At 41.5% G+C, this 23,589-nt stretch overlaps 1 protein-coding gene across 1 annotated transcript in view; it reads left to right on the forward strand.

Annotated features, from left to right (window-relative positions):
• The window catches only part of ptk2bb (protein tyrosine kinase 2 beta, b), a 28,379-nt gene extending 4,913 nt beyond the window's left edge, over nucleotides 1-23,466 (forward strand). Inside the window, exons 2-31 of the mRNA XM_042095059.1 lie at nucleotides 1-242; nucleotides 653-831; nucleotides 2,390-2,477; nucleotides 2,816-2,895; nucleotides 3,178-3,240; nucleotides 3,533-3,587; nucleotides 4,163-4,303; nucleotides 4,610-4,684; nucleotides 4,958-5,059; nucleotides 6,080-6,197; nucleotides 6,479-6,515; nucleotides 6,946-6,977; nucleotides 7,162-7,209; nucleotides 7,399-7,496; nucleotides 7,791-7,872; nucleotides 8,784-8,884; nucleotides 10,389-10,504; nucleotides 11,262-11,362; nucleotides 11,592-11,681; nucleotides 13,111-13,315; nucleotides 17,345-17,456; nucleotides 17,762-17,821; nucleotides 18,257-18,379; nucleotides 18,950-19,099; nucleotides 19,325-19,357; nucleotides 19,568-19,592; nucleotides 19,716-19,765; nucleotides 20,416-20,550; nucleotides 21,550-21,630; nucleotides 22,469-23,466. The exon at nucleotides 1-242 is cut by the window's left edge and continues 31 nt beyond it. Of these exons, the coding sequence (XP_041950993.1) occupies nucleotides 51-242; nucleotides 653-831; nucleotides 2,390-2,477; nucleotides 2,816-2,895; nucleotides 3,178-3,240; nucleotides 3,533-3,587; nucleotides 4,163-4,303; nucleotides 4,610-4,684; nucleotides 4,958-5,059; nucleotides 6,080-6,197; nucleotides 6,479-6,515; nucleotides 6,946-6,977; nucleotides 7,162-7,209; nucleotides 7,399-7,496; nucleotides 7,791-7,872; nucleotides 8,784-8,884; nucleotides 10,389-10,504; nucleotides 11,262-11,362; nucleotides 11,592-11,681; nucleotides 13,111-13,315; nucleotides 17,345-17,456; nucleotides 17,762-17,821; nucleotides 18,257-18,379; nucleotides 18,950-19,099; nucleotides 19,325-19,357; nucleotides 19,568-19,592; nucleotides 19,716-19,765; nucleotides 20,416-20,550; nucleotides 21,550-21,630; nucleotides 22,469-22,690 (2,994 nt within the window). The 5' untranslated portion in view covers nucleotides 1-50 and the 3' untranslated portion in view covers nucleotides 22,691-23,466. The remainder of the gene's footprint in view (nucleotides 243-652; nucleotides 832-2,389; nucleotides 2,478-2,815; nucleotides 2,896-3,177; nucleotides 3,241-3,532; nucleotides 3,588-4,162; nucleotides 4,304-4,609; nucleotides 4,685-4,957; nucleotides 5,060-6,079; nucleotides 6,198-6,478; nucleotides 6,516-6,945; nucleotides 6,978-7,161; nucleotides 7,210-7,398; nucleotides 7,497-7,790; nucleotides 7,873-8,783; nucleotides 8,885-10,388; nucleotides 10,505-11,261; nucleotides 11,363-11,591; nucleotides 11,682-13,110; nucleotides 13,316-17,344; nucleotides 17,457-17,761; nucleotides 17,822-18,256; nucleotides 18,380-18,949; nucleotides 19,100-19,324; nucleotides 19,358-19,567; nucleotides 19,593-19,715; nucleotides 19,766-20,415; nucleotides 20,551-21,549; nucleotides 21,631-22,468) is intronic.
• Nucleotides 23,467-23,589: the final 123 nt, after the last annotated feature.

Raw genomic sequence — 23,589 nt, forward strand, 5'->3', positions numbered from 1 at the left:
CTGAGTCGGAGGGGACAGAGAGAGCGAGCGAGTGAGCGGCGCTTTTGCCCATGGCGGGCGACACCAGCACCCTCTCCTGGCGACTGCCCAGCCCGAGTAACGACGGCACGAACTCGAGTCCCGGGTTCAACTTCACGGGCGACGGCGGACCGGTCAAGATCCTTAAGGTGTGCTTCTCCAGCAGCTCGAACCTGGGCCGGAACTTCAAGCTTGTCAAATGTGACAGCTCCTGGCAAATACGGGTGAGGATCCGATCATTTCTAACATGCTTAAAGCCTATTATCCCGTCATAACATTTGATTAGCTACTGTACTGTGGATATAGTAGCAGGATATACGATTAATAAGATTATATAAGATTAACTCAGTAGGCTCATCCTTCTTTTTCAAGAATGCTCCTGCTCCTGGCAAAAGCTTTTGCTAAGTGAATGCTTGGCTCTGTACATTTTTCCATTTTCGATTTCCCACACATGTAGAGCTGAAGAAAGGACAGAAAGGACAGAATCAGCCCAAAGCTATGGCAATCACCTCTCTCTCTCTCTCTCTCTCTCTCTCTCTCTCTCTCTCCATGTCTCTCCCTCTTTCACTCTGTCTCTCTCCCTCTCTGTTTCTTGCTCTCTCTCTCATCGTACTCCATGTTTGTGTCCTGCCAGGCCATCATCAAGTCCATCCTGATCAGTGGGCGCTTGGGCCCCAACGTCCAGAATGCCGGCTGCTACGGCCTTCAGCTCAAACACCTCAAGTCTGCGGAGCTCCACTGGCTCCACCCAGACCTGACCATAGGAGAGATGGAGCAGAAATACGAGAGCCACCACAGTGAGGCCGAGTGGAGGTGGGGACAGATACAGCACTTACTTTGTGTTATTCAATCAACCTATCAATCAATCAATCAATCAATCAACATTTCATTTATAACACCTTTCATGTAATTGTGTACTATTATGGCAATTATTTGAATAGTGCAATTACATCTACTGTAGTTCTGCGTTGTTAAAAAGCATAGTTAGAGCATGATACTTTTGTTTGCATAAAAAGTAAGAGAGATATGTGGAGGTGGAGGTATTTTAGATGGAGGCATAGGAGAGAGTGGAGGTGGGGAGAGGTCTTATGTCACATGGGTGGGAGAAAGTTTGGAAAGTTACTGTGAGTGAAGCGAGTAATGGCTTACTGCTGCGTACCAGACTGTAGTTCTTACCAACAACAACGGAACCAAGAACTATCTTTTCATAGTTTCCCAATAGACACAGACATCCATTGGCAGTGGATTGGCAAAAATTAAATGAGATGTTGGACCATATTTTGACATTTGTTGAGATTGCAAAAATCGTTCTCTTACCTTCTGTCTTTGGATCCGATTTCCTTCATCAGCCCACTTTCCAAGATCTATCATCGTGAACGCTTTTCATCCAAGCTATCAGGATCATTGCATAAGTGTATTGTGACATAAGTGTATTGTAACAGTGTTGGAGGGGTTCAATATAAGTAAGTAGGGCATGTAGGTACAGATTTATCAATAGATTACAGGCAGTGTGGATTTATTAAGGCTTGTATTTTGTTTAGGATGAGAGCTAATGTTTTATTATTAAAAAGAGCTCACCTTAAAAGAGCTTACCTTGTAACTGTATCGCACACGCTGTATATATTGTACTATGGAGAGTAAGTGTACTGAAGTACTTTGTATTTGCATGGACATAGGATTAGAAGGAGTAAGGAGTGTACATTCTGTTATACTCTGATCATTACTACGTCACAATGTGTTTTGTGACAAAGTTACTTAGCAAAGAGGGCAGTGGAATGCATTGGGATGTTATGGAATGTAGTGGAATGAAGTGGAATGCAGTGGAATGTAGTGGAATGCAGTCGAATGTTATGGAATGCAGTGGAATGTTGTGGAATGTAGTGGAATGCAGTGGAATGCAGTGGAATGTTATGCAATGCAGTGGAATGTTATGGAATGCTGTGGAATGTAGTGGAAGGCAGTGGAATGCAGTGGAATGTTATGGAATGCTGTGGAATGTAGTGGAATGCAGATGCGGTGGGCGATGCGACAGTCAAATGCGAAGGTGGAATTCTGTAATCGCTTTACTACACACACTGCTGGTGACGCGATCACCCATCGATTCAGTGGCCAGACAGCTGTTTTCTATTATGACGTGTCAAAATCGCTCTGAAAAATAGAAAAGGGTCGAGCGACGGCAATGGTAGCCCTGTCGTTCCACTTGCTGTGTGCGTTGCACCATTCACTTCAATAGATTCTATCCCATTTTGCTGGCCGTGTGCGTAGACCTTGAATGTAATGGAATGCTGTGGAGATCCCAAGTGTCCCCAAATGTTGGGGCAATTTGTATTGTACTGTATTGTATTGTATTGTATTGTTGTGTGCTTTTCAGGTATGATCTGAGAATTCGTTACATCCCAGCTAATTTCTTGGAGAAGTTTAAAGAGGACAGGACTTCCTTGTTGTATTTATACCAGCAGGTCAGTGATCGCCTGTTGTTCTCTTGTCATCAGTAATCAAAGTTAATTTATTGCTGTGTATTTTATTTGCATCTTCTTGGTAGTTACAATCCAACATTTCCTTTAATGTTAAGTAAGTAAGTATAAGTATATACACTCTTTTGATCCCGGGAAATTTGGTCTCTGCATTTATCCCAATCCGTGAATAAGTGAAACACACTCAGCACACAAGTATGCATTCTGTTAAAGTTTAAAAGGTTTGAATTGAAATCAAGAGTGTAAGAAAATAGGCATTCGGTGTAATGCACAGGAGAGCCTCTGGGTAATGAGGATGCTGATGGGCCATTTACGTTTGACAGGTGCGGAGCGACTACATGCAGTATCACGCCCACAAAGTGAGTGAAGGCATGGCCCTGCAGCTCGGCTGTCTGGAAATCAGGTGAGACAAAGTTAATGTTATCTGATATTTAGCCACTTATCCAAAGTGACACAGACTTGCAGTAGCAGGAATCGAACCTGACGTTACGTTACTGCCCGCAACAAAGAAGTGGACTCAGTCAGATGTACAGTCAGTGTGCAGCAATGAGTAGAGAGACAGACAGAAAGACTTAAGGAATGAAGTATGCATCATACAGTACATGACATGCTGTACTGTACATCACAACAGATACCGATATTGTCATTGCGTTAACAGATACTTTTGTGTGCTTTTTTTTCTCAGGCGGTTTTACAAAGACATGAATGCCAAAGGCCTTGAGAAGAAATCTAATTTTGAACTTTTAGAGTAAGTTCTTTCCTTGCCTTTGAATTATGAACTGTGTACTGTGGTGTAATGCTTTCCCTTCTGGTTTCCTAGAGCAGAGCAGAGCTGACTGCTGTGTCTTTTGTATGGCGTGTGTATGATTTGATGCTCAGAGACTGAAGTCTACATGCAAAATGGCAAGAAATGCCAGATGGAAGGCATTGCTTCTTTTTTGACTTCAATAGTTTAGCAGATTGTATATGATTGCATCACTCTAGTATGAAGTTTTCACAGACGCTCAAATAATGAGGCAGTTTATGGTTCATTTGCGCAGAAAGGACGTCGGCCTGGACCTGTTCTTTCCTAAACAACTAATTGATGGGATGAAGGTTTGTTTTGCTTTTTACTGTACTGCTTCTGTACGGCAAACTAGATGCACAGCCAATGGATAGTAGTCAATACAATAAACAATTAATGATGATGATTAATGACTGATGATCATATAACTCGAGTTTTCTTTTCTTTTAATGAACTTAGTAGAGGAAGATTCTTTGAATTAAAAGTGAAGAGAAAGATTATCCTTCAGCATCATGCATGTGGGATTTTCTCCAGCTAATCATGTTAACTAGCACCAGCAGCACTCAGAGTGCATATGAAGAGTTCAGATGCAAAACCCTCTAAATCCGTCTGACCACTTTTCTTTTCAATGAGCATTTAAATTCAGGCTCCTATAGGTTTTTGCCTATAAATCGATATTTCAGACCAGGAAGATAGTAGTATTTAGTGGGTTTAGAAGTTAAATTATTTGATTAGCGTATACTATGTGTGAAGAGCATCCCCTCACCATCTTTATCTCATTTTTGACATAGGTGGCATTTAGAGGCTTTTGCATCTGAACCCTTCATATGTACACTCAAATGAGTAAATAAATAAATAAATGCATATGTGTGCCTTATTCCCCCAGTCACGCCAGCTGAGGAAGCTGATCCAGCAGACGTTCCAGCAATACGCCAACCTGAAGGAGGAGGAGTGCATGATCAGGTTCTTCCAGACCTTCGGCGAGTTCTTCAGCTTCGACAAGGAGGTCTACCCCTGTGAGCTGGTGGTGAGTGTGCCTGAGAAGTTGCCTCACAAACAGCTCTAATATAAGTAGCATGGCTGGTATCATGTGTAGTAATCAGAGACGGACATCCCGGGGTCAGAAAGTAAAAGTCCTGCCAAGTATTTGATCCAACAATTTAGCAAACCAGATCATCCTAATTAGCAGCCAGATAAGTAGTGCTATCACCTGTGTTAAGTGCACAGGTAGAAAGAATATATGGCAGGACTTTTACTTTCTGGAACTGGGATGTCTGCCTCTGGTAGTAATGACTCTATATAACATAATAGTTTGTCATTTCTTCCGCTATAGCAAGGCTGGAGCTTGTCAGTGGATTTGGTCATTGGATCTAAAGGGATCTGCCAACGCTCACAAACAGACTCACACGTAGGCATACACACACACAAGCACACACAAGCATAAACACCCCACATATACATAGATGCACACACCCTTATGTTCCCTCTCACACACAGGCACAAATATACACAATCTATACAGAAATACACTCCCACCTCACACAAAAATACCAATATCTCAAATATGGATGCACGTTATTCACAAAGGCAGCTTGTCTTGACATTTCCATAATATATGTATCTCAGCTTACAGTGAACCTTCATGTAAAACCCATTAAACAACTTTCTATTTCTGCACCAGCCCATTTGCCTGGCGGAATTCCAGCAGATCAGGAGCATCAAGTGCTCCACACGGTCTGACAGCAAGGCCTTACTGACTGTAGACATCGAGGGAGCCAAACAGGTGAGACACAACCAGGTCATACGTTAGCATGGTGAAAGTACTAAGGTTTAACAACAACAACACTGCATTTATATAGCGCTTTGTAAGGCACCCAAAAGGCTTTATTAGGGGAACCTCACTTACCACCGCAACACAGTGTGTAACACTCACTTAGATGATGAACAGCAGCCCTTATACGCCAGAACGCCCACCACACACCGGCTTCAGGTAGAGAGTGAGGGAAATAATGAATAAGTCAGTTACAAAAATTAAATGTTTGCGGCAGATTTGCAGGAAATTTGTGGCTGATTTGTGGGAAACAAATGAGTTCACTAGAAAATATTGCCAGAAGTTTGCTACAGTAATTTCCTGTGTATAAGCCGCATTGTGTATAAGCCGCAGGACAGTGTTTTATTCAAGTTAAAAAAACAAAATCATATTAATACTATATTAACTGCCCCTGTGTATTGACCTCATAGCTGAAGAAATTTTGCAAAATCAATGTATAAGCTGCGGCTAATAGTTGGGAAATTACGGTAATGTTGGCCGCTAGAGGCAAACTTCCAGCAAAGTTCTGGCAGCAATGAGAGGTTTTAGTTTGGGAACATTTTAATGCAACAATGAGAAGTTTGCCACTAGTGGCAAATGTGTTCGCCAGTGATTTGCCACCACATTTAGCCAATAATGTCAAACTTCCAGTTAACTTCTGGTGACAACTCTAATTTGCTTACGACATTGCTGAAACATTACCAAACGTTAACTAGCTTCTCAAGTACTGCATTGGTGATGTCCTGCTGTTAAAGATGTTGTCACAATTCTGTGAGATTTTGTGCATGGAGTATAAAACAACGTGGGCAGCTAGTGGGAACAAGAAGTGTCTTTTTGTCCACTCAAACAAAAATTAATTTGAGGATGCCATAAAAGCTAACTACCTATAAAACAAAATAGTAAAACAAACACACACACACACATACACAATGTCACTTCATATTGATTTGAGTCTATACTTCGTTATAGGAGAAATGTCTTTCTTATTTTCAGCCTCTTTCTGTTAATGTACCTACGCTAGCCATGGCCGAGAACATGGCTGATCTTATCGATGGATACTGTCGGCTGGTGAATAAAGTAGACATCTCACTGATACTGAGGTCAAACAAAGGTAATGACATAAGTAGTTCTACAATGACAGATTTACATAATTATTTGATTATATGTGCTGTGTATTATGAAATAAGATACTCTGACACGCAATAACTACTTTCATCGATCTCAGTATGAGTATAGTGTATATAACATCTGTGTGGTGTAGAATTAGGTTTGATATGTGGTAGACGACTGTGTACCGTGGGCGTTGGACACTGAATGTCTTCATATTTGGCATAAGGCCTTTAGATATAGATAGTGTGTGTTAAGATATGAATGACTTTTTTTCATCTTCAGATCATAGAACGTCTCTTCCAGAAATACCTTCAGGGGGGTGAGTGGATTCACATTCCTCTGGCATGAGAGTGTTTCTTTGCTGGTGTTGCAAGACTGCTTTTCTTTTTTCAATTCAGAGGCCCGATGACAGGCAGATCATTACTTTTATTAAAGAGCAAAAATATTAACCGTAAATCTGACAACCGCACTCACAGCACAGTGCAGAAATCAAACCTGCTCTAACATGCTTTGCAACAGAATACATGTTCTCTAATTATACAGAACTTTCTCCCTTACCTTTCTAATGATTAAATATGTCATTATAAAATGACTGTTGAGGTGAAAGTTGCATTTGTTTGTGTTTGTTATAAAGTATTCTGTATTTCTACATGGTTGTCTGATGGTTTGGCTGAGGGTTTAGAATGATGTTAAATGTGTGTCAGAGAGACGTGGCGTTATGTAATTAATCGGGCATTTCTCCCTGACAGAGGACAGACTGGCTCATTCAGATATAGCAGGGGTAAATATATAGTTACCATTATTCATATTCTTTTATTATTTATTTTTCTTCATTATGTTATTTTATTATTGTTAGAATTTGTTTGCCTTCTATTACATGGTGTATCACAATAACCAATTCTATTAAAAAGAAATCACAGTCTTTCTCAAAATGAGATGACCTTTTTACGGGATCTTCCTTACAGGATCTGACATATACTGTGAAATACTTGATGAAAGGCCTCCATCTTCTGGTGAGAGAAAGAAATGGTTTGCCAGACAACTTAATGTAGAGCTCAACAGTTCAAAAATGCCTAGTGTGCATATATTGTTTGTTACAAAAAATATATATTTCGTCACATGAACACAGTAAAATATACCTTTGAACAGGAGAACACTGTGAATGGTCAAAATGCTCTGTAAGGTTGCTGTCTATTCCACAGCCTCTAAGTATGGGATATCCAGGAAAGACATTGTCTTGGGACGCATCCTCGGTGAAGGTTTCTTTGGAGAGGTACATGAAGGAGTTTTCAAGCAAAGGGTAAGAAGCAGTTAGTTTATCCTCACCCATCCCTTTAAATGACTTGTTACAGTAGGACATACTTTACTGAGCTGCATGGTGGAGACAGTAGATATATCAGTGTCATTTCAGTGAAGAAGCTCTGAACCAAATATGGGTCCATTCTGCGAAGACCTGACATATGATGTGATGTTCACCACAAATGCTTTGGCTTCCAAAAGCTCTTGCTGCATAGGACTTGACTAATGTACAGCAGATCTCAAATCTTGCCGACAGGTGTAATGATCTTCCTGTTTGTGTTTTTGTGGCCTCCAGAATGCGGAGAAGATCAGTGTGGCGGTGAAGACCTGCAAAGACTGTTCACCCGACGTCATGGAGAAGTTCACGAGTGAAGCAGGTAGAGAGAGAAATGTTTCTTCATATTTAAAATCTTCTGCAGAACCTCACACTTCTTTTATATGTCCAGAACTACAAAAATCTAAAGTCAAAGTCAAAGTCAAAGTCAGCTTTATTGTCAATTTCTTCACATGTTCCGGACATACAAAGAGATCGAAATTACGTTTCTCACTATCCCACGGTGAAGACAAGACATATTTTACCAATTTAGGTCCACAGACAAACATAACATTCAAGTAAACAAAAAAGTAAGTAAATAAGTAAATAAGAGGGCACATATAATAATGAAAAAATAAGAGCAGCAAAATTTGGTTGAAATTGTGCATAGACAGTCAATAAAATACTAGTGCAAAGCCAGGCCAATAAAAGGCTTGGGTAGTTCTGTTTGACCTAAGTAAGAAAGAAAGTGGCATAGTGGTGCAAGTTATGTAAGAGCAGCAGAAGTGTTGTGTTTTCAGGACAACAACACCAAGTTGTAAAGTGTACAGTGTGCAAGTGTGCAAGTGTGCAAGTGGAGTAGTGCAGGCGGCCATTTTGGGTCCAATGTCCAGGATGTTATGTAGCTGAGGGTGGAGGGGGGAGAGGAGGGAGAGAGTTCAGCATCCTTACAGCTTGGTGTATGAAGCTGTTGGTGAGTCTGGTAGTGCGGGAGCGCAGGCTTCTGTACCTCTTCCCAGAGGGCAGTGGATCAAACAGATTGTGAGCGGGGTAAATAATAGGCCCCTGTGACTGACGCATTGACAACTATCCCACTCTTAACAGTAATGTAGAAAGGAGCTCATTATGGCATTAATTGTATTTTTTTTACAGTGTTATTAGATTTACTATGATATGGTGAATGTTGATTTTCAAAGACTCGGGAGGTTTTGGCTGTGTCATATGTGCAGTAAGTGATGATAACAATGTCTGCAGTGATTATGAAGAACCTGGACCATCCGAATATTGTGCGCCTGATCGGGATCATTGAGGAGGACCCTGTCTGGATCGTCATGGAGCTCTACCAATATGGAGAGGTGAGCTGTGGGATCACCTGGGGGATTCCATTTCAGTCTTGATTTTAGGCTACACTTTACATGACAGTGTCGACATAAGAGTGACATGACAATGTCATGAACGTGTCATAAACAAGTCATAAACATTTATGACATAACGCTTCTGTTATTAAGTGACATTCGGTTTTTGTCATAACAAGTTAGGTTAGGGTTAGGATTAGGATTAGGTTTAGAGTTACTGTAGGGTTAGGGTTGAGGTTATACTACTCCTTGGCCAATATGCTACCACAGACTATCACAGACCCTGAAGCCAAATCCCCCTACAGCAAGCCACTGGCGAAACTGCCAATGAAAAACGTCCTTTTTACATTACTTTTACAATCTCTTTTTATATTACATTTACAATCTCTTTTTACATTACATTTACAATCTGTTGACACTCCGTTAACTACAATTTATCATTAAGGTTAAGGTTGGATTTGGTTAAGGTGATGTTTAGTTTAACAATTTCACATATTGAGTTTTAATCTTAAGAGATGATCTGTGAAATCTTTGTGGTGGGACTATCCAAGTTAAGAGTTACCCATTTAGCTGATGCTTTTATCCAAAGCGAGAACATTTTGATGCTAAAAGAGTGTAATGCAGTGGCACAAGAATTTGTAGGTGCTATTAAAGATGCACATTTTGTAGATGACTGAGGATGACTGGAAAAAGAGTAGCTTGATATCTCTCATATGTTTCTTTGCCCACCCACCTCTTAAACAACTATGGTTGTGTTCAATGTAAACATTTCACCAATTCTAAGGAATTTACACAGAAAGCAAGACATAAGCAAGAGTAAAACTAAATTAATCAATTTACACTGCCTCGACTGAAAAACGCTTAAAAAACGGCTCTGGTGTAAATTCCCAGTAAGGATCATCAAATTAACCTTAGCAATTATTACTCCCTAATGCATGTTGTACATGCCTTACATGTACATGCCCTCAGTCTAATTTCACAGAGCAGTGATTGTGATAGCGTTTTTCAATGGCATACCTTGATTAAATGAATCAATCTGTGACTAATAGAAAGATTTCACATCATCACTCTTACCCTTCGCTCTTACCCTTAACTGTGATCATGCCGCCTCCTTTCTGCACTACTTGCGCAATTTCTCTTTTCACTTTGAAGTCATTGTAAGACCAGGGTTGAGCAGGCAAGACTCCGCTGTTAAATGACTTCAATCAGACTAATGGTCATAATCCCCCTCCAAAGTGGTGCAGTGCCAGACTAGTCTTCTTCTGGTATGACCACTTCTAATGCTCTAAACAGCGGGGCTGTCGTACAGTAGTGGCTAAGGTGCCGTTAGCATTCAGTAGCCAGAAAAGTTGTGAGTTTGTTTCCCAGCTGCCAATTCAGCTAGTAGATTAACGGAGTGTCAACAGATTGTAAATATGCCCCTATTATAATTATATATAATTATAATAATAGTAAAAATAATAACGATAATGATGATAATAAATCTGTGATTTGTGATCGGCAGCTGGGTAACTACCTGGTGGATAATCAGCACACCCTGACCAACATCACCCTGGTGCTCTTTAGTCTGCAGATCTGCAAAGCCATGGCCTACCTGGAGGGCTTGAAAATGGTGCACAGGTGTGTAAACAAAGTCGACTTGGCACTTACAATTTAATTAATTTAGCACTTAATTAACGGCAAATATCATCTGTCGGGGAACAGGTGAACTGATCCTGTATTCGCGTTGTCAAGGGAATGCTTTGCATGATTTCTACAAATTTGTAAGACAGAGCATATGTAATATGTATGTAAATGTTTGTAAATGGCGAATTAATAAATTACATTCCCAGAAGATACTGAAAATGTCAAATGATAAAAAAAAATTGTGGTATGAATTTCTTATGCTTGAAAGAGTTTTGTGTATGAAAGCAAAGAGCACTCCCTCTCATCACGGTGTCAGTATTCACTTCCAGTGCCACCTGAAGCGCAAAGAGAGGGCCTGAAAAACCTTGATTAAAGATGCATCGTATTTGCATGAGAAGGCAGTGTGTCTTTCAGACTGAGACCCTCGCTCACACACAGACACATTTACATAACCACACATACACCCATCAACAGCCATCAAACATATTGTGTACACACACACACACAAACACACACACACACACACACACACACATACAGTACTGCCTCTTCACTGAAATGAACATTCATGCTGCTTAACTAATCACCTCTTTCATCAAGACTTTAATTTAGTTTTCAAATGAGCCAGTGTGTGTGTTTTTCCGTGACCTAAGTGGTCTGCACTGATGTACTCTCTCTTTCTCTCTCTCTCTCTCTTTGTGTGTGTGTCTGTGTGTGTCTGTTTGTGTTTGTGTGCGTGTTTATGTGGCAGAGACATAGCTGTGAGGAATATCCTTGTGGCAGACCATGACTGTGTAAAACTGGGGGATTTTGGTCTCTCCAGGTATATTGAGGAGGAGGAATACTACAAAGGTAAATCTGTACTACATACTCTGAAATCATGAACCATAAGTAGCCCTGAAGCATCATGGGTACTTTTATGTGCTATAAACTCCACATGGTCGACTCCACGATCGGTGATGCATTTTGATGTTGTTGTTTCTGGGCTTTTTATATGGGCGTAAATCATGCAGTATGCCATAATATTTCCTAATTTTATATGAGAGTAAAACCTGATATGAAACATCCCTGTCCACCCCAGCGTCGTTGAGCAGACTACCCATTAAGTGGATGGCTCCTGAATCGATCAACTTCAGGAGGTTCACCTCCGCCAGTGATGTGTGGATGTTTGGTAAGTGATTTAAGCTAACGCAATGCCATGTAATGATGTTGAATCTTTTCCAATGGTTTGTATTTCCATTTAATCACTGGAAACACTGTATTTCTCTGTAAATGCCTCACACTGTGAAGGAATTATGTCAATGAGTCATTAAAAATCATTTTTGGTAAGTTATGAATCTTTGATACAGTAGTATCACTTCAATTAATTACTGATTAATATGTCGACTGATGGACTCCAGTTATGTTAGTATAAATCGAGTATATATTTCATCACTTCCATTCTTTGCTATTGGCTGGATGAAACATTATGGGTGACAGTAATATGTCCCTAACAGTCCATAGCTGTCTCTGAGGAAGATAAATCTCCTCTGATGCCCTTTATAAGGTAATAAAACATGCAGGGAAGAGGATATAATTTCACAGTGAGTGCAGTTTTCGCTTTTGTTGGCCTGTTTACACCTGCTGGCTAACACTGTGCAGTTTGTGGGACTGGGCCAAGTAATTTCCAGGTGTCAGTCATGTCACCAGACCGCTGTGGCCCTGTTACTCCCCGGGGTGAATTGTAGAGGCAGAATGTCCTCTCCACCATGACCATGATGCTGATTTGTGTGTGTGTGTGTAAGTGTGTGTGTGTGTGTATGTGTGTTTGTGTTTGTGTTTGTGTTTGTGTTTGTGTGTTTGTGTGTGTGTGTGTGTGTGTGTGTGTGTGTGTGTGTGTGTGTGTGTGCGTGTGTGTGTGTGTGTGTGTGTGAAAGAGAAAGGGATTTTGCTTGTGTTTGTGACAGTCGTGTGTATGTATTGTGAGGGTCAGGGATGGATTACTGCACGGGCCTACCGGGCCCAGGCCCAGGGGCCCAAGGGGTCAGGGGGCCCTGAAGCCCAAGCCTTTGTATGGAATCATTGCCTCAATATCAACAAATCAGGATGTAGGCTATGAATCTGATGGAATTTAGTATTGGCCATCCCCAAAATGCACCAGAATACAGGAAATCACATCAAACAAAAATTAAAAATATACCCCCCCCCCCCCACACACATACTGTATACGACAATTAGTGGGGGGCCCTTAATACATCTGGGCCCAGGGGCCTGAAAGTTCATAATCCGCCCATTGTGATGGTGTGTCTGTGTGTGTGTGTGTCAGTATAGATGAGTGTCCTCTGTCTATCTATGTGGGTGTTTGTGTATGACACATATATATATATATATATATAGAGAGAGAGAGAGAGAGACAGAGAGAAAGTTTGTGTTTGTATGGTTTCACGTGTTGCATCCCCCTTGAGCGTGTGTGTGTGTGTGTGTGTGTGTGTGTGTATGTGTGTGTGTGTTTGAGTACAAGTGTGTATACATTAAATGTGTGTTTGAGTGTGTGTAGATGTGTTAGTGTGTACAGTAAATGTGTGCGTTTGACGTCTCCTGTGCCCCCTCCCCTTGTCCAGCCGTGTGTATGTGGGAGATCATGAGCCGTGGTAAGCAGCCTTTCTTCTGGCTGGAGAACCACGCAGTGATCAACCAGCTGGAGCAAGGCATCCGTCTGCCCAAGCCCGATCAGTGCCCACCTGCCCTCTACTCCCTCATGACCAACTGCTGGAGCTACGACCCGCGAGAGAGACCCAGCTTCACTGAGCTCGTCTGCAGGATCAGGTGACTGACTGGCTATCAGATTTCCCAGCCATCAACCAGCTTACTATACGGGGCTCTCATTCCTACTTTCTGTAGGATCATCGGATGATCGATACTAGTTTTGTGGGGCAGTCGTAGTCGTGCTCCCTGAGCGTAGCTGTAGCAAGGCAGCTCACTGCTCCGGGTTAGTGTGTGCTCTGTGGGTTCACTAATTCACGGATGGAATACATGCAGAGACCAAATTCCTTGTATACGCAAGTATACTGATACGAGAAACCTGATTTAATTATTATTATTATTTTAATTGGTTGTCCCAGGGTTTGTTTCATGTTCACACGTCAACACAACACTGGAACAAAACATGTAAACAAAACTCCACACACGATTAAACTGCTCTCAAATTGGTCAGATTGTTGCTTCAATTTTGACAGACGTTCCAGACATAACGTACCGCTCCACAGTGTACCTCCTCTAGGCAGTCTCGGTCCATTTATTTTGTTTCAAAACAGATAGTGATTGCTGCATTCACATACCAAAACAAACCGATCTTTCGGGAGAACCACTCCATATTCCAAATGAACTGCTCCACATGAGCAAGGTGTGAAGGCACCCTGTGTTTTCCAGTTACTGTAACATCTGGTATGAAACATTAATGTGCATGATTATTATGACCGCCGCGCAGCGAAGCGGCGGTCATATAGGTTTAGTCAGATTTTTTTTTTTTTTTTCTTTTTCGCATGCCCAAATTTCCGTCAATGATTCCCGGTACACGAAACTTGGTGGACATGTAACCCCACATGGATAGCATGGAACCATCGTTTTTCGTTTTGATCTGTAGCCCCCCCGCTGAATTGGACCCCCCGAAAGGAGGGTAGGGCAGACACAGTTTTCTGTGAATATCTCGAAAACCGTAGGGTTTAGGAGGACCATTTTTTTTTTGTATGTTGATCTCAAGGGGCCATGTCAACCCATTCCATAACCACTCATTTCATGTATAGCGCCACCTAGTTAAACACAAAAAAGTAAAAATGAGGTGGTGTAATTGAAGGTATCTGTGACCTAACATAGTCAAAACTGCACGAAATTGGAAGTGTAGGATCATTATGACACCCTCTGTATGCACGCCAAGTTTTGTGGAATTCCGTTCATGGGGGGCCACACAATAAATTAATTTATGTTACTATACACCAACTGGCCTGTAGCTGGCCGGAGACAGTTTTCTGTGAATATCTCGAGAACCGTAGGGCCTAGGAGGTCCACCTTTTTTTTGTATGTTGGTCTTAAGGGGGCATGTCAACCCATCCCATTACCACTTATTTCATGTATAGCGCCACCTAGTTAAAAATTAAAAAGCAAAAAATTAGGTGTTTTCATCTCAATATCTCTGGCTGACAAGGTCAAAACTGCACGAAATTAAAAGTGTAGGATCATTATGACACCCTCTGAATGCATGCCTTTTGTGTACTTTCGTTCATGGGGGGCCTTACAATAAAATAATTTATGTGTACATTTAGTGACGTACACCAACAAGGATTCCCGGGACACTGAAAGACCGGGGTACACAAAACTTGGTGGGCATGTACCCCCACATGGATAGCATGGAACCGTCATTTTTCGTTTTCATCTGCAGCCCCCCCGCTGGACTGGACCCCCGAAAGGAGGGTAGGGCAGACACAGTTCTCTGTGAATCTTTTATGGTATGTTGGTCTCAAGGGCCCACATCAACCTGGCTCATAATCACTCATTTGTGATTTGCCCCCCCGGTAAAAAATGAAAATCAGTAGGATTAAAAGAAAGCCAAAATAAATATTCATCATCATCATCATGGCTGCATTTTCAGTATTGGCGAGAAGTAGTCGTTTGTCCACTAGATGGCGCATCGTTGCAGTGAGACGTAATTTTGTTGGAAGTTAAAAGTGGGTTGGAAAAAACAATGGACGCTTCATACAAGGACTGTAATTTACCGCAGCAAACATCTAATAAGGATAGGACGATGTTCACATGAAGTGTAATTCCCATTTCTTCTTGAAGCCGAAATAAATCTGAGGATGTTTATCGGACATGCTTGGTTTTTACTGCAGGTACGTTAATCTTGTAATATCAATAAGGACCTAGGTAATGTTACCGTTAGCGTTGGTTGAGTGATGGAGCCATTTGATTTATTGCATTTGTAGAAAACTATAAATGCGGTTATACCAAGCAAATGTATAGCAGCACTGTTTGTATCTTTCGACTGTCATTTATTGCACGTGCTACAAAATCATTCTGTGCAATGGAAGATTTACCAACGTTACACCGGTCTGATACAGTTTTGCCTATACATGCGTGAGACTGAGACACCTGTTTATTTTGTTTTAAGTGCGTGCAGGGTGTGAGAGGGGAATCGATGTGCTTTGATTACAGCTTGGTAGTTGTAGTCTGTGAAATTAAAAAGCACGTGTGTGTGAAGTATCCAAACAATGTCACCTTCATTTCATTATGGCTGCTTTAGCAAAACACCTTAAGCTACTGTGTAGTGGGTCCCATTTAGAAGTGGCTACTTCATTCGCGCTTTCCTTGACTCATGGAGCTGCGTGAATGTTATTACAACATTTCGCCACGATATGACAGTTTAAGTCCGCTTGATACTGTAAGGCGTAAGCCATTGGTTTCCAAAGGAGATTTTATTTGTGTCGCCAGCATAGCCTATTGACAATTTATGTTGTAAATAGGCCTACCTTATAATCCTACCTGTAGCTTAGGGAAGCTAACAGCTTTCTATTAGAATCTAGTTTGTTAGTTACCGTTTTGTCATAACTCCCTGATGCATTTTTGCATTTAGAATAGCCAGAGCGTGTATATCTCAATTGGAAAATTAAACAATATCGGGTGCCTATGGACTAGGCTGGGTGAACCCAGCCTGATCTGCCCGCTATTTATTTTTTGATTTCTTAAAAGATTGAGCTTGGTCTGATGAAAGCCAGACTAGCCATGGACCTCAGTTAAACAATGCAAGGGAACATGAATCAGCCTATATTTGCACTAACAATAACGGACAAAAGCTCTTCAACTTTGGCCCGTTAAAATGTGTATGAACAGTCTAGCGACGCATTTCATCAAGGCCCATTTGGACATGTCAGTTATTTGCACCACTGGTTAGATGTAAAACAGCATTTCGTTTCAGACTAGGCTACTGTTACTTAATTTGTGCATTAACAATAACGTTTCAGACTACTGTTACTTAATTTGTGCATTGACAATAAAGTATTACATGAACTAAAGATGACTAAAATCTTATGTAGAAGAAGAAACATTCACAAAAAATCCATCCATCCAAAAATGACCTTTGTTTTTGATAGCTGTTGAAAACGGCATGGAACTGACAGAGATGTTTTTGTTTAAAAATACATAAAAAATAAATAAATAAATAGCATTATGCTGATACCTTTTGCTTTTCCCAAATACAATGTAGCCTACAGGTGTAAGTGACCTTTCATCAATCCAGTTGCAATGGATGAACTGTGATGAACTGCCCTACTTGTGATTGTTTAGAGATTTTAAAGGTTTTATAACAATTTTACATCTTCTTTGGCTATTCTACAATCTATTCACCTTTTCAGCACCAGTAGGGTACTTTCTGTGCAGCCGCACACACACACTCAGGCATGCCAAACAAGCATACACAAAAGTTTCAAGAGTGGGGGATGGAGTAAAATATGGAGACAAATTGAAGTGTGATTTATTTTCGCGGAATGGATGTACAGGACTGAGCGGCGGTCATATTTTGTGCCGCTATGCGGTACATCTAGTTACTATTACTATTATTGCCCTAACTATCAACTATTTGTTACTAACTTCTTGTTTATTGTATTGTTTATTTATTCAAAGGTGTGTGTTGAGTCAATTCATTTATATTCACATATCATAATGTCTGAAAATTTCTAAATTAAAATAGTATGAACGCCAAGGCCACTCTGACCTTGGTTGGTTTAAACGTCAGCATTACGACATGTAGAAGGAAGCGTAGAGATACGATGCCTTACTCATCCTCCATCCTCATTTGTCATGTAGCGACGTCAACAAGATGGAGAAGGAGCTGGAGGGGGAGAGGGAGCGAGAGCGGGCACGCTCCACCCGTTTCCTGGAACCCAAATTCACCTTCAATGAGGGGCCTCCGGCCAAGGTGAATGACCGATACTGTGCACCGTCCCTCTCTCACGGGCAGGATACACCAGGCGGGTGCGCAACTGAAGTGTTCCCTTCACAGAGCGTAAAAAATAAAAGAAAATAGTTTGGGACTGGTCTAATTTGTCTGCATCTGGTGTATCCAGTTCCAGTGTTTATAGTGGAAGCTTAAGCTAAGTGTTTCAGCATATGCTCTGCTAACGGTCCGCTTCAGTTGCTCACTCGGGGTGGCCCGGCTGTCGCACCTAGAGCACCTACACCTCTCACACCTCACCACAGCTCTGCATGTCTCTTCTCCTCCAGCCCTCAAGAATGAACGCCGGACGCTTCGGCAACACGGTCAGCATCGGCCTGCACATCCAGGTATTGGTTTGGTTTGCTTGAAGTTCTTTAGTGGGCACTTGTATCCCAAACGAGTCTCAGACCCACTATGGAGCTTATTTAGATGGAGCATTGGATTAGATTAGATTAGATTGGATTGGATTGGATTGGATAGTTTTTATGGTCCCACAAGGACCATTTTGTTTACTTTATCTGTTCTAGGAAATGAGAAGTCAGGAATGTATGGTGAATGGCTATGGTAATGATGTGCTGTTTTTGCCAACATTGAAATAGCAAGCACTTAGCCCTTAGTTTTTTTGTTTTTTTTGTTTATGTGTGTGTGTGTGTGTGTGTGTGTGTGTGTGTGTGTGTGTGTGTGTGTTTGTACATGTTCATATATGTACTTGTGTCTGTGTGTGTGTGTGTGTGTGTGTGTGTGTGTGTGTGTGTGTGTGTGTGTGTGTGTGTGTGTTCCAGCTAAATGAAGCGTTGTGCGCTAGCTCTCCTGACCTGGCCAGCCCCTGTGAGTATATGTCCCCTGTCGACTCCACCAACAGACTGATGCTGCCAGTAATGTCCCCACGTCGACGCAGTATGGGGGTAGGAACACTCACTCTCTCCTCTCCTCTCCTCTCCTCTCCTCTTCTCCTTTTATCTTCTCATCTTTTCATGTCTTCACATCTTTTCTTTTGATTTTCTTTCCGTTTCTATCTTGTCATTTCTGTTCCTTTGCTTTTCATTCCCTCCTCGTCCTCTCCTCCTCTTTGAATATCTTATCTCTTCCTCCTCTCTCATCTATCTTCTCTCTCCTCTTTTATTTTTCTCCCCCCACCTATCATTTATTTATGAGCAAACTAGATAACTCACTGACTCATTCAGTTCTTGTCAAAACAAACCATAGTGGGACTGAATAAACTAGGATAGAAAAGTTTGGAAGCACAATGACATTTTGTCATTTTTGTTAAATGAAAATGAGTAGGCACAATACAACCCCCTGCAACAAATGGACATCAAAAATGACCCTTCCTTACAATGTCAATGCAGCATATTTTCTTATTTCATATTTCACAATAATACATAATAGAACTGGAGCCTATTCCAGTGGTACCCAAATGTGTGCGTACCAGGAGTGCATTCTTGAGGAGTAAAACTTATTTCCTGTTTGGACAGGAAGGGGACTTCAGCATGCCCCCCACCAGTAAGGAGGACGCCCAGCGTCTGTGGCAAACGGAGAAGATACGCATGCAGGACACCCTGAGGAAGCAGAAGCAGGAGATGCAGGAGGACAGTGCCTGGCTGGAGAAGGAGGAGAAACTACTGGTGACCCATGGCTTACTTTCTCTTTCTTCCTTTCCTCACTCTGTCATTCTTTGTTTTTCCTTTCTTTTTTCTTCCCTTTCTCTCTGTCCCTTCGCGACTTCTGTTTCTCGAGATCACCAAGTACTGTCGGTACGGGGGGGTCGTTCTACCCATGCTGTCGTTCTACCTAAATCTGCCCTGCCCTTGCACAGTCCAGTTCATACTACACTTTCCTTCTTTTAACAGGACCCGATTGCTTATGATCCCATGAACCCACAGGTACGCACCGCCCATTACACTGCCAGAGGGCACTTCATTTGTAACATTTTTGTCCCTGCTCTATCTCAGATCTAGCAAAGAGCCTGTTTTGGGATGTATTGGGTTAGGCAGACCATCTGTGAGATTTGCAATATTAATAGTTTTTTTTTTTTTTTATCAGAATGCATAACAGAATTTATAACATAATTTCTTGTCTTCTGTTCCCTTCAGTCCCCAGACTATGTTGGTGAATACGGTGAGCCCCCCCCCCCGCCAAAACAATATCTCTGTTGATCTGCATACAGTGGAACAGTGTCTTAATCATAGCACATGAGTGTGTCTCTGTGTGTAAAAGGCCCATTTCCTTTTTTCATTAAAGCTGAGCTTCAGAAACCGCCACCTGACAAGCCTCCTAGAATCTCTATACAGGTAATAACCCTGTGCCTACACAGACATACACAAATACGAACACAAACGCACAATATAGCCTACATCTACACACACATAATTGGTATACCATAACAACTGCTTTCAGTAAGTTGTGGACTAGTACACCTTTGAAAAGATATTGGCAAGTTATGATATGATAAGCACTGATATGTTTTTTTTAATGTGTACAGTTTAAGCAGGTTATAGTCACTGATATGACCTTTAATACTGCAGTATAAGTAATGGTCACTGATATGGTTTTTAATATGTCCAGTTTCAGCAGGTTATGGACCGATATGGTTTTTGATATGTACAGTATTACCAGGTTATGAACTGATATGATTCTTATTACTACAGTACAAACAGGTTATGGTCACTAATATGGTTTTAATACGTACAATATAAACAGGTTTTGAACTGATATGGTTTTTAATACGTATAATACAACCCGTGGTTTTTAAAATGTACAGTATAAGCAGGTTATGGACTGATATAGTTTTTAAAACGTACAGTATAAGCAGGTTATGTATGGACTGATATGGTTTTTAAAACGTACAGTATAAGCAGGTTATGTATGGACTGATATGGTTTTTAAAGCGTACAGTATAAGCAGGTTATGTGTGGACTGATATGGTTTGTCTCCTCCTTAGCCTGCCCCTACAGCTGAGCTGGACCGCTCTGATGATAAGGTCTACCAGTCTGTCATGGAACTGGTGAAGGTGGTGGTGCAACTCAAGAACGACGTCAACACAACGCCCTCCACCGAGTACATCTCCATGGTCAAGGTGAGTGGGAGTACAGATAAATTATTATGGGATGTTTGAACAAACTATCGCCAGATGATGCCCTTATTTTTGGTGCGTTACACAATAGATATAACTATTTTTGGTAACACTTTACTTGACGGGTGAGTTCATAACACATTCATAGCACCTGTCATAAACCTGTCATGTAGAAGACAGACCGACAACAACTTGTCAAAATGGCAATGCTGCTTTGCGATGGACTTTTATTTTGACAAGTTGTCGTCGTTCTGTCTTCTACATTCATGAAAGGTTTGGTATGAATGTTGAGTCATGTCTCATGAAACAGTCATGAATGCTGTATGTGCAGTTTATGACAGCTGCTATGAATGTGTTATGAACTCACCCGTCAAGTAAAGTGTTACCTTATTTTTCAAGGGATCCCCGGTACAGTAAAAGTTTGTAATTCAGCTTGATAGTTTTTTCTTTTAAGTTATTGTACAGGACAGTGAAGAGTAGTCTGGAAATGTGTGGGAGAGGGAGATAAGGAGTGGGATCAGGACTTGGACTCAAACCTGGGGGAATCTGGAGGGAATCTGAGCTCTGACAGATATTTTGGGAAATGAAGATATGGGTCACTGCGGTGGCTTTTCAGGATGACTGAAAATGGCTGTCTTGTCTGAACAGGATTTCAACAGGTGTTGTTTTTAAAAGTTGGCACATGTCGGAGGCCTCTGTTTCTGTAGTGACTCACTTATCTTCTAAGCTCTCTGTCTCTCTCCTCTCTCTCTCTCTCCCTCTCCCTCCCTCTCTCTCTCTCTTTCTATCTGCTATGTTCATTCCGTTTGATAATAACGGTGCAGTGGTAAATGATGAGTCATTTTGGAGAATACCCTGCAGGGATTCAACTGAAGGAATGTGTAATTTCACAACCATCACACCACCTGTCCGTGTTCCAGTGTGGCAGTCTTCTGGTATAAACGATTGCGTAATTTCAGTGGAACAAACTACCCGTGTTGTGTTGTCTTGTTTGTTCTTCAGAATGTTGGACTGGCTCTGCGGGCTCTGCTCCGTGATGTGGACGACATTCTGCCGACTCTGCATGAATCGAAGCGGACAGAGGTACAGTAGGAGGAACCGCTTGTGTCCCCTGATGGAGCTCTTCTGACCATAGTTAAGCAGTTACATATAGTACATACTGTACAATAGACACAGCGCACACAGCAGATTGTCCACACATAAGTAAAGAAAATATGGACATTTCATTACACTGGGTCAAAGCACCTAAAACACATGTTGTTTACTTGGACCGTCAAAAGAATTTCTGTCATTCTTCTCACAACACAGAAAAACTGTTCGACATTCATAGAAATGTTTACTCAAAGTACACAGCCCCCACCCCCCACCTATCGTAACCCACCCTCCTTTTTGATGGAGATTAAGTGTTTTTAGGCTTATCTGTCCCCCCAAATGGCCATCTCATGGAGAGAGGGAGGAAATTCCATTCGTCTCAATGGCTGATGCTAAGCTTGCTAATGCAGTCAAAAATATACCTAGTGGCCTGTAGTCATCTTTAAAAATGCTATCCAGTAAGTGCTTACTTCTGCCCACATTTTCACAAACAATGCCACATTATTAATGGACTCAAATTACCGTTATGTTGTCCATGTGGATTGGTTTATCCTCACAGCAGGAAATTGCTATCTCAACCACCAAGCCACATAGACAACATATGTTTGTGTCCGTCAGTGGCGTGACATTTAATTGTCACTTTGGACAAAAGCATCTCCCAAATTCCCTAACCATAACCATAATTGGCTTGTTTTTGTGAAAATGTGGCCAGAAGTAAGGCCATGTTGGATGATATTTTTAAAGCTGGTGGATGCTAACTGGCTGAAGCTAATCCTCTATGTTCTGAGCCCCTGGCCCCTCTCATCTCATCATCTCCCTCCCTTCTCAGATCGAGGGCACCCAGAAGCTGCTGAACAAAGACCTGGCGGAGCTCATCAGCAAGATGCGGCTGGCGCAGCAGAATGCCATCACCTCGCTCAAGGACGAGTGCAAGAAGCAAATGCTGACCGCCGCGCACACGCTCGCCATGGACGGCAAGAACATGTTGGACGCCGTGGACCAGGCACGAGTGCGCTCCAATCTGGCCAAGCCCAACCCGCCGTCTCCTTAGTGGGACAGAGCATCGAAGACGCCAGCCTGAGGAGTGGCCTGAGGTTTCGCCTCATGTGTTAGGTGATGGGACTCATGAACCTATGACACACATGCTGAGAAGACTGGCATGTGATGGACATTCATCGTAGTTGGCTCCCTCTAGTGGTCTAGACCTGTGTTTACCTCCGGTATCACTTACAGACAGTGCCAAAATATATTTTACAATTTGCAACTAACTAACTTTTTAAAAATGTTTTATAAGATAGTATAATTACTATGCCCCATTTCTTGGCAATGACATTACATGGCAATTGTGTCATATTTAGATTGTGGGTTGTTTCATGAATTTTCTTTTTAGTAAAGTTTCAAAATGTCAGCCAAACTGCCTTTATAGCATCACCTATAATGTCATGAATATGTGGCCAAACTTCAGAACACTGTAAGAGAACCAAATTCTCAGTTATTAAGGAACATCATTCAGTAAAGATAATGTGCATAGAATATGACAGCTATGGAGAATATGTGTGGAGATTAGATATTTTTGTGTTGGACAACATACAATGGAAACAAACCAAAGAAAGTCATATGCTTGGAATAGTGGGTACTGCAACACCAAAATATGTTTTGTATATTCTTAGTTCTACTATCATACACTGTAAGAAATCCCAGTCCCTTAACTTGCTTGCTTACTTAACTTAACATATCTGAGGTCTGTTAACAAGACAATATGTGTTACTGTTTAAAGCCATTGTATGTTTGTGTTGTATGGGAATATAAATATGGGCCATGAAATCATGTAAATGAGACCTTCTCTCTGAAATGCCATTTTGGTTTTTAATCTGTCTGGTTGTGTTACCACACCATATCAGCACAGCTGTGAAACCTGAAAGGTTTGTGTGTGTGTGAGAGAGAGAAAGT

This window comes from Alosa sapidissima, chromosome 6 (assembly GCF_018492685.1).
Source record: "Alosa sapidissima isolate fAloSap1 chromosome 6, fAloSap1.pri, whole genome shotgun sequence".
Classification (NCBI taxonomy): Eukaryota; Metazoa; Chordata; class Actinopteri; order Clupeiformes; family Clupeidae; genus Alosa; species Alosa sapidissima.